The 10,884-nt window shown below is 52.5% G+C and overlaps 1 protein-coding gene across 3 annotated transcripts in view; it reads left to right on the forward strand.

Moving 5' to 3' along the window:
• The window catches only part of Septin9 (septin 9), a 161,578-nt gene that overhangs the window by 26,867 nt on the left and 123,827 nt on the right, over nt 1-10,884 (forward strand). Inside the window, exon 1 of one of the 3 annotated variants that reach the window (XM_021175474.2) lies at nt 5,127-5,537. The exons of the other annotated variants lie outside the window; for them this stretch is intronic. Coding sequence (XP_021031133.1) covers nt 5,516-5,537 — 22 coding nt within the window. The 5' untranslated portion in view covers nt 5,127-5,515. Of the gene's footprint in view, nt 1-5,126; nt 5,538-10,884 lie in introns of those variants that run through there. 3 annotated transcript variants of the gene reach the window in all.

A 10,884-nucleotide genomic window follows, 5' to 3' on the forward strand; every position in this document is an offset into this window, starting at 1 on the left:
TCTGCCTCCCAAGTGCTGGGATTAAAGGCGTGTACCACCACGCCGGCTTCTTTTGCTCTTTTTGAGACAGGGTCCTTCCCTGTCCTGGACTAACCAATTAGTCTAGGCTGTCTGTCCAGTGAGCCCCAGGGATCCTTCTGCCTCTCCTTCCCCTGCCCTGGGGTTACAGGTGTGCGCCATGCCCAGCCTTTTCACACGGGGGATTAAGCCCAGGTCCCATGCTTGGAAGACAAGTGTGTTATTGACTGAGCTGACACACCACTTTCCCAAATGTCATTTGTAAAAATGTTTATTTCTAGAGCCTCATAACTTGGGTGTGGGTGTTCAAGGGTCTCTGCCTTAAGGGAAGGAAAGTATCCAGTGGTAGGAAATCAGCCCAGAGGTGTAGCATCTTTTCCTCCAGCCTTCCTTCTTCCCACCTCCCCAAAGGACCTTCCCCAGGGAGTACACCAAGATCCCTGCCCTGTGGAACCTTCAGAACACCTTTTCCTGAGTCACAGAGGGCGGATTCTTCCTTCCCTGTTCTCCCTGGGATCATCTGGCCACTATCAGCTGAGGCTGCCTGGCCTCACTTGGTACATTTTTGCCCCTGTCCCAGCCAATGCTGGGGTGCAGACACATGCCCCTCCAGAGGGGGTCCATGGAGCCAGGACGGCACGGTGGCATCTCAGCTGCGCATGCAGTTGGGAAAAGTTCCAGTGGCCCATGGTCCCAGCTCCTGGTTGCTTTGTAAAGTCACCTGTACCTTTTCCTTTGGCTCCATAGAAGTAGACACTTTAATCTGGGGACCTGATAAGGAGAAAAGGTCACCAAGAAAGCTTCAGGGGCGGAAACGTCTGGGAGAGCCAGGTCACATCATGGGACAGGACAGAGTTGGGGAAGCAATCCTGGAAGGCTTCCTAACAGAGGAGGTAATGCCTGAGCCCTCCCAAATTAACAGTTCCTGACTTGCCTAGGTCCCCAGCTGCTTCTTTAAGTGGGTTTGTGCCCAGGGAGCCCCCTTTCCAGCTTGGAGGGATTGTGAACCTGCGAGAGACTGTGACCAGGGTGTCAGTCAGTGCTGGATGAGGGCTAGGGTGCTGGCCTGAGGACTGGGAAGGGCTGATGATAATGGGGTTCTAACTGCAGGCTGGGGGTGAGAATTGGGGCTTTGGGCTGGCACAGCCAGATGCTTCAGAGCCTGGGCCTGAGGGTCCTGTGTCCCCAGAAGAGCAAACCTTGTCCAGGTTGGAAAAGCTGTTGAAATCAAGCTAACCCTCATGTGCTTCTGTGTTTCCTGAGCACAAAAGTCTCAGCCTCTTGCTGAGTGGGAGGAACAGGCGTGGCTGTTGAGTTGTCTCCCAGGCCTACACGCACCGTGGGCAGTGGGTTTCTTGACTCTCGCAGCTGGGGCTTGCCCTGCCTCTCACCCTTTCTCTCCGCAGCCTCTGCCTATGACTAATGCGGGCTCCATCCGAGCCGTCTGTACAACCAGGGTTTTAGTTTCAAATTATTCCCCTACTTAGACCCGAGTGCTTAGATTTTCAGGCATGGAGAGGAGACAGACCTTGAGCCAAACTAGGTCCTTCAAATGCTGAGGGTCACAGAGACCCCAGCAGGACACCTAGGGCTTGTGCAGCCTCGTGTCTGCAGGAGGCACCAGCTCCTGGCCTGGGCCTGCTCATCATCCTGAACCACTGATGTGCAGGGTCTCTCAGGTCTTTCTTGTTTGCATGCTGCCCTGGGAGCTGGGCCTGGACAGTCTCATGTCGGGGAAACAATGTTTTCTTTCCTCCCTTTTTTTTTTTGTACTTACTCAATGTAATAGAATGAATAGACATTGCATTTATAAGCAGAAAAACCATCAAGGAGTATTTTTCTCAAAGTCAGGAAAGAGAGTAAATAAAACCAGGCCTGGTGGTGCATACTTGTGATCTTAGCACTTGGGAGGTGGAAGCTGGAGGATCAGAAGTTCAGAGTTGGGTGGGGAAGTTGGGGGGGGGGTGAGAGGGGAGGCTGAGCGATGGATGGCTCAGCGGTTAGAGCACTTGTTCTTGCAGAGGACCCTGGTTCAATTCCAAGCACCCTACATGGTGGCTCACAACCACCCATAACTGCAGATACAGGGGATCCAACGTCTTCTGGCCTGCTTAGACACACACGGCACACATATATATGTCCAGACAAAATACTCAAATACATAAAATTTTTTAAAAATCTGAAAAACAAAACAAACAAAAACTAACCCACAATGTCCAGTCACCCTCTGCTGCAGGGAGTTATCTAAAATCCTGTTTCAAAAAAGTTGGAGAAAATGGAAGAGAGAAGAAAGAAAAGTAACTGCAAGCCCCAGCCTGCCCCATCTCTCCTCCTCCTGATTGGTCTGCCTGCTTTAGATGCAAATGGTCAAATGGCCACTGCACAGGACACCTGCCTCTTGTTCCCCAGAAGAAGTTACCAGAAACTGGTGAGATAAAACAATACAAATGTATCTCTGTCCTGGAGCCACAAGTACACTAAGTATCACTGTGGATGTGTGGGGCTGTACCCTTCAGAGGCCCAAAGGGAGCCCCTTGCCCACCTCTGCCACCTGTGTGGGACTCCAGGCATTCCTTGGCTTGTGGCCATAACAGTCCAGCCTTTAGGCAGTGCCTTCCACTCTCTATGATCTGGCCTCACTTCCTTCCGTATGTGTGTCAAAGTCCCTCTTTTTAAAATATACTCCCTGATCCTAAGGAAACAATCCAGACAGGAAGCTATTGAAGAGAGTCCTTAAAAATCATGATAAAGACACTGAAGTGTAGCTTTTCACAGTTGATGGCTTCAGGCAGGAGGTGGGGGTGAAGAGAATCTCATTTTGTTTTTTTTAAAGGGCTGGCCACTGGGAATTTGACCATACTCTAGTGAGTTTGTGGGCAACATAAGTTGGACTTGGTGGGGTTTTTTTTTTTGGGGGGGGGGAGGGTGTGCAAAGGAAGGGAGCATGATTGGGGTGCATTGTACGAAGTTCCCAGATAATTAATACAAATATTTTATTGGGAATGATACAAATTTTTATTAATTCTTTGAGAGTTTCATTACATGTATTTAGATCATAGTCACTTCCAGTTCCTCCCCTTAACTGCTCCCAGACCCCCCACCTCCTTACCCTCCCAACTTCATATGCTCTCTCTCTCTCTCTTTCTCTCTCAGATTTATTTTTATTTTATGTTTGTGAGTACACTGTCACTGTCTTCAGACACACCAGAAGAGGGCATCAGATCCCATTACAGATGGTTGTGAGCCACGATGTGGTTGCTGGGAATTGAACTCAGGACCTCTGGAAGAGCAGTCAGTTCTCTTAACCCACCCCTCTCTTTTTGGCTGACCAAGAGTCACACCTTTAAAAAAAAAACCAAAAAACCCTAACTCTTCTACTCCTAGAAACAGTCAAATGTCTGTAGCTCCTCGGTTAGGGGTGGGAGGCTTATGAGCCCCTCCCCTCGGAGCTGGCTTGATCTTGTGAAGATCTGGTGCAGGACCTTGTCCTGGGTTTCTCAGGTGGCTCACAAGATCCTCACCTCAAAATCCCTCACTTCTTGTTACGTCCTGTTCCTAACAAGGCCTCAGTTCTGGGTTCGAGGATGTGAATTCTTAGAGGCCTATCTGCCAGTCCTGGAGCCCGAGTCTCCCTCCCATAAGGCTCTGCTCCCAACTCTCTCACGGTACGGGCTGCCCTTTGAGGTCCCACTCCATGCTCCCCGGCGGGGACATTTTCCCTGCTGTCTCCCAGGAGAATAGAAAATGATCTGCACACTCCCACAAGAAGATGCCTTGCTGTCTGGAGATGGGCATCTGGGGTCCCGCCCCAGGCAGAGAGTGGATGGGCTTGGAGTGACATCTCAGGCTTGGTGTGCTTTAGCTCTGGGCTATGAAGGATCTGGCCTTATGGTGAGGGAGGGTCTCTAAACTCAGGTCTCCAAGGGACCTGTGAACTGAATGAACATGTGTCAAGGTGCCATGGGGACGGAAGCACAGTGGTCAGTGTATGGTTTGTCTGGAGGCTGTGACGTTTGGGCTAGCACCCGGTGGCCAGGCACAAATGCTTTCCCAGGCTTGCTGTCTCTTTTTCTGGAGAGATTGTTAAACCCGAGCCAGGCAAAGCGACACAAGCCTGTAATCCCAGTGCCCTGGATAAAAGCTGCGAGGATCTTCAGAAGTTCAAGGCCAGCCTGGTTTACCTAGAGTCCCTGTTTCAACAAAACCCCAATACAATAAAGAGATGCCATTTTTCACAGAAACAGCCCTTAACCCCGACACAAATGTGTGCATGCTTTCTTTAAGCCGAGACTGCACAGCAAAGCGCTGCTTCCCACCAGGTTTGAGTGACTTTTTGGTACAAGAGTGCTCCCCTTCCTGGGGACCCTTCCCCTTGACCTCCCACTGCTGTTACTGAGCCTATCCCGTGCAGCAGAGGCTCTGAGCAGGTGCCGAGGGTCCTCCTTCCTTCTGCCAGGTGACCAGCCCCTGGACCAGGTGTCCACCAGGAAATAGAGCTGAGGCCCCGGGCCAGCCATGTTTTCAGAGAGCCGCTGAGTCTGAGGAAATCACAACGGGAGGACGTGTTCCCTCCCTAGGGACCGCTGAGACTTACTGACTCATGTGTGTGGGGTGGGAATCTTCCAGGAAGCCTCCAGCCAGCTCAGCCTCTTGGGAGCCTAGGGTGGGGACAGCCTGTCTCTCTGATCTGCAGGCTGACACGACAGGGGGAATGTCTCAGGGTTCAAATACCTTGGGCAGGTATTTGGAACCTTCGTTTGGTCCTCCTGTCTGGGAGTCAACCAGTACCTGTGCAGATAGGTTGGGTGTGATGAGGTTGAGCTCTGGACCCCTAAAGTAAGGTGAGGCAGGCGCACAGGAAATAGGAGCTTTTTAAAATGTTTTAAAACCCCAAGAAAATCACAGCATCGCTGGACGGGAGGAAAATGAAAGACTTTGGAAGTGGCCAGGAATTTGACTCTGCGAGTTGGTTTCCAAGAGCCTAGTTAAGCATCTCCAAGTGGATATTAAAAGGGAACAGCCAGACTCCAGCGGCGGGGGCTGGAGGGGGCGGGGAGAGGAGGCAGTGCCGGAAGCTGCACGCTGGACGCTGGACGGCTGGGGCCACGGCACTGTGGGCCAGGCAGGCAGCTGGTCCCGCGCTCAGGGAGAGGACCCAGGGACGCCCCGGGATTCCATCGAGGCTCCCCCTCCTATTTTTTTTAATTTCTCTCCTTGCGCTCCCCATTCCCCCTCTGTGTGGCAGAGACAATGCTACTTCAGTTCGGAGCAGAGACATATGACCAACACATGGAAATGTGGTAATTTGGATCTGTTCGTGATTGCAACAGATTGAAGAAATTAGACCAGACAAAGAGTGTTTTTAGAGGAAGAGGAGGAGGAGGAGGCAGAGAGAGAGGGAGAGAAGGAGGGCGACGGGGTGAGAAAGGGGAGGAGGACCCCTCTGCGCAGGGGACACCCGGCATCCCAGCTGCCTGCTGTAAATACATCCGTAGGAATGGAGAGAGATCGCATCACAGGTAGGCCACAGCCCTCCACGTCCTGGGTACCCCATCCCTGACTGGGACCCCGGTCCAAATGGTGTGGCCGTACTGCGGCTTTGGGAAGTGAGCACCCAAGGTCATGTTTAACAAGTTTTACAGAAATTCTCTCTCTTTTTTTCTTTCTTTCTTTCTTTCTTTCTTTCTTTCTTTCTTTCTTTCTTTCTTTCTTTCTTCCTTTCTTTCTTTCTTTCTTTCTTTCTTTTCCTGCTGACTATTCCACATTGGTGAGCTGGAATGTGGCTTCCCCACTCGAAGCCCAGCCGGGTCTGGCTTTTATTTAAACTGGGCCCCTTCTGCCGAGCTGTTTCTCTTTCATTTTCCGGTGTGCCACTTTTCCGTGTCTGTGATCGCTGTGAATTCAGAGACGCTGGAAGGGTGGAAAGTGGGGATGGACTCTGCACAGGGCCAAAGCAAGCTTGTTTATCTATCATCTGGCCTTGGTCTCCTCCTGAAATAGCCTTGCTGGGCCTCCCGGGCGGCTGATTATAGAGGTGGTGTCTCCCAGTGCTTGGAGGAGGTGTATGCACACGTGTGCACACTCGTGCGTGTGTGTGTGTGTGTGTGTTCTTGGGCCAGAGTACAGTGTGCGTGAGTGCACATGAGTGCACATGCAACCACGTACTCCTGCAGCCCCCTTAGACCCAATATAGACCCAGCAGGGGTGTGAACAGTTCAGGGACGAGAAAGGCATCTCCTTTCCTTAGCCACCCTGGTCAAGTTGTTCCCAGGTTAAATTTCCCAGTTCCTGCTGGGACCATCAATGTCTGAGGTCATTACTGCCCCTTCTGCCTTGAGTGCCATCTGAGTCAGGGGCTGCAGGAGAGCATGGGGGCAGGTTTTAGATGTAACTCGTACTCCAGATTTGTGTTGTCCTGTGCTCATGATGACACTGAACCCCACCCCAAAGTGTCATTGGCACCGGGGTATTGGTTGCCTCTGAGTGCATGCACAGAGAGGTCCCTGAGAAGCCAAAGCCAAGGAAGAAGACACATCTCAGGTCCCATCTGAGGGATGACCTGTCACCACCAACCCTGGGATTACTGCAATTTCTGACGCTGGCCAGGCCTTCACTGAGAGGTGGCCACCTGGTGCCTTGCTGACAGCAGTGTGTCCTGTGATCCTGTCGGGCACAGCACGAAACCCGGGAGGGAAACCTGCTTGTGACCAGCATGATTAGTAGATAGGCGAGGTTTTCTGCCCAGTTTGTAGAGGCAACATGGCAGGGGGCACCAGCAGCTGCTTCCGAGACCTACACAGGTGGTGATGTGCCCTCACCCCACCCCCAGGAAGCCTGGCCCTGCCACCTCCTCGTTACCAGCTGTAAAATGACAGTTGTGTTAGCGGCTGGCTGACAGGGGCCTGCACTTGTCTGTGCAGCTGTGCTGGGTTGTGGGTTCAGGGCCTCCTCAACCACTAAGCCACACATGTGTCCAGCCCAGCCTTCATTCTGTGCATGACAGGGCCCAGCCCAGGTAGGTGACAGCAGGGTATTTGAGAGGCTCGCATGAGGGAGAGGTGGTTCCCTTGAGACTCAAGGGTGAAAGCTTGGAGATTCACAGGCTGACCAGAGCTTTTTATCCACTGAACAAAGCAGCCTTTGAGAGCCCTGGATCCTGGCCTTCACCACCTCACTGGTGCCCTTAGCCAAGGACCAGAGCGAGACCTTCTCCTTTTGTTTGTTTTGAGGAAGGTTACCTGGCCCCAATTTCACTGTGTAGTCCTGGATGGTATTGAACTCCCAATCCTGCTGCCTCTATGGTCAGGTTGCTGGGATGACAAACCTGCCACAGGTTTATGTGATGCTGGGAATGGACCAGGGTACTGTGCCAGGGGCATACACTCTACCAACGAGCTACATCCTCACGTGGTGCCTTCTCTTAGGATGGGTCACGGCCAAAGACCAGTCCTTCCCTCCCCCTCTTTTTGGGAGGGCTATGAATGGAATCCAGGGCCTCAGTTGTGCCTGGAGGTGCTGTACAGTTGCAGTTCTCCCCCGACATTTACATTTTCTTTTTTCATTTTGAGGTGTCGTCTTGCTCTGTGTCCCTGGCTGATCTCAAACTCAGGATTACCCTACTTCAGCCTCCTGAGTAACTGGATCTGGGCACAGGCCACCATGCTTAGGCATGACTGCTGCTCTAGGAACCCTTCATTTGGATGTATTTTTACACGACTTTTCTTACCCAAAACTCAGCCGTAAATGGCCAGACTAGGACAGAAGAGGAAAATCCCCACCGCTCCTCCAGCCTGGTCTTCACCCCGGCTTATTAATTAGGGTCAGTTGGAGCCCTAATCCTAACCCCAGTCCCTGGGGAAGTCAGGCTCTTGGCCTGTCCCTGCAGGGTGGCCTTGAGCAGATTACTTTGTGGCTTGCCCTCAGTTTCCTTATCTGTAGAGTGAGACTGAGTCCCTCCCCTTGGTGGGCTTCTGAGGTTTTGGTGTGCATTTGGCTGGCTCCCCGTTTCCAGCTGGCTGTGCTGTATCCTGCCATTCTGTCTCAGTGTCGAATACTATGAAAGCTGCCTTCCTCCATCCCTGCTTCCACGTTGGGAGGCTGTGGGCCAGGGCACTCCAGTGGATGGAGACCTGGCTGGCTGGATGCCCCAAGGACTGGTGGCTGAAGCTGGTCCAGCCCTGCTGCCCAGGAGGTGTGGTCAAGGGTGTGGTCTTGCCCTGGTTGGGGCCATGGGACCTTCTAGCCACAGGGAAGAGGTTCAGGGCTTGAGTGGGCATCCTTAGCTCTGTCCTGTCCTTTCTTTTCCTTTCCACTCCCCCTCCCGCCTTGTGGGGCTGGCCCGGGGTCCTCTCAGAGATTTCCCCAGGCAAATGCTTCAGGCTCCTCAGCAGGGCTGGCATGAGTCACTGAGCAGGGACAGGCCTCAGAGGCACGGGATGCTGCGTTCTCAGCCAAGGGTCGGCGTGGTTTCTCTTTTCAGTCTTCTGGATTGGCTTTGTGGCTCTTAGAAATTAAGCAGTTTTATCTTGTTCCAAGCGCTTGTGTTTCAGCGAGGGGGGGGGGAGGCTGACTCTCTAAAAAGGGAGCTTTCTACTCAACCAGGGGACAAGGAGAGGGCGGGGAGGGTGAGAAAGGCTGGGCCAATGGGGCAGGCACAGGCAGGGATCATGGGAGACACTGCCCAGTAAGGAATCCACACATGGCTCTCTGCAAGGGTCCAACTGCCCTGGCATTGGATGTATGCTCCTGGCTGGGGTCTGGTTTGTGTAGTGGGACACCAGGGTCCCAGCTCTTCTCTGCCACGGGACAGGCAGACAACCGGGGCCCTCTGGAGGCTCACTGCCCCATTCAGTTCTGTCATCTCCCACCTCTGGGCTGGCCACAGAGCCTCTGGCGAGCTCCAGCTGTGACTGATGGATTGATGTGTCTTTGCTTAGCTCTGCAGGTCAGAAATCAGAAGCAGAACGAGCTGGGCAGGGCTAGCTCCTTCTGAAGCTCCAAGGAGCTCTTGGCCCAATGCTTTCCCGGCTCCTGGTGGCTCCAGCAGCGTCGGCTTTCTTGGCTTCTGCCTCTGCTGTCTCGTGACCGGCTTCTCTCAGATCTCCCTCTGCCTTTCTAAAAATGAGGATATTTAAGGCCTCTGAGCAGCTGGGATGATCACAACTTAAGCCACCACATTCTATCTGCAAAAAGCCTTTCCTTTTTTTTTTCCTTTCAAAAAAAAAAAAAGAGTCTATCTGTGTTTGTGTACACTTGCCCTAGCACGTGTGGAGGCCAGAGGACAACTTGAAGAAATCAGTTCTCTGTTTCTATCATTTGGGTGCAGAGACAGAATTCATGTCATCAGGCTTAGTGGCAAACACCTTTACCAGTTGAGCCATATAGCTTGTCCAAGAGCCTTTTCTCCCAGACACTGCTCTCTGTGTATGTGTGTGTGTGGGGGGGGGGGGGGAGGATGGAGGTATGCGGTGGTAGGTGTATGGGGATATGTGGTGTGAGGGTACCAGAGTAAGAGTCTGGGGTGGTAGGCGTTTGTGGGGGACACTATTCTCCCTGTGTAGCTGGTGTTGGGCTGGTTATAAGACTAGTAGTAGTTGAGATGGCCTTGAACCCCTGATGGTCCTGCCTACGCCTATCAAGTGCTGGGATTACAGGTGTGTTCCATCACACCAGGCTCTGCCCATTTTTGAGTCAAGTTGCTTTGTTATTGAGTTGAGGGAGCTCTTTATATATGCTGGTTATTGGATCCTTATTTGATCTATCCTGTCAGTACTTTCTCCTGCTCCGTGGACAGTTGTTACCCTCACAGCACCCGCCTGGGTTTGTAGCTCACAATGAAGAGTGGCGAATAGCACACCACCTGCCCACTTGATTCCTTCAGCATTGCCCGTCACATGGGTTTGAGCAGGAGATGTGGTGTCTGTATGTGTGTGTACGCGCATGTAGAAGCCAGTGGACAGCCTTGGCTATTATTCTTCAGGCACCACCCACCACATGTTTTGAGACAGAGTCGCTTAACAGCCTGGAACTTGTTGTGTAGGCCAGGTGGCTATCGAGCTCTGAGGACCCACCTGGGCTGAAATTGCACACGTCACCACACCTGGCTTTTTACCAGGGTTCTGAGGTTTTGAACTCGGGCCATCCTGTTTGCAAGCCATTGCTGACCGAGCTGCTCCGCAGGCTGCGGTGCTGTGTGTTTATGGGGAGTTACTAGAAGCTCCTACAACTGAGGGGTGGACTGACTTGGGGGCTTGAACAGCCAGAGAAAACCAACAGTTCAAAAGCCATGGGCAGAGAGGACCTCAAAAACAAAGGCTCTGACGTTGGAGCCAACGAGGGTGTGAGTGGAGACGGGTGCTGTGTAAATGGGTGGGAAAGAAATGGCCTCTGACTCCCTGAGGTGTGACTTTGGGTGGCTGTCTCCTAGCTCCTGAGTTCTGGGGTCTTGGTACCCTGCTTTGATTGGCTGGAAGCATAAAGGGCCTGCCACTGGATGGCCCATCTCTCTGTCCTTCACTTCAGTCTGTCTCTGTCTCTGTTCTGTTTGCCCCGTGCTCATCCTGAGAAGCCCTCAGTCTGGACTTGGATAAGGCCAGCCGGTGTCCTAGGCGATGGTCTCTCCAGTTCAGGGCTCCCAGCCACGTGTGTGTTGACATGTGTGGTGTATGTCACAGGGCGTAGCTATCAATAATGAAGAAAATACTCCAGGACCTGAGAGATGGCTCAGCAGTTAAGGGTCTTGCAGGGGACCCAGGTTTCATCCACATGGCGGCTCACAACCATCTGTAACTCTAGTGATTCCTCCTGGCCTCTGAGGGTACCAGACAGACACACACCATGCACAGACATTCATGCAAGCAAAAAAAA

This window comes from Mus caroli, chromosome 11 (assembly GCF_900094665.2).
Source record: "Mus caroli chromosome 11, CAROLI_EIJ_v1.1, whole genome shotgun sequence".
Lineage (NCBI taxonomy): Eukaryota > Metazoa > Chordata > Mammalia > Rodentia > Muridae > Mus > Mus caroli.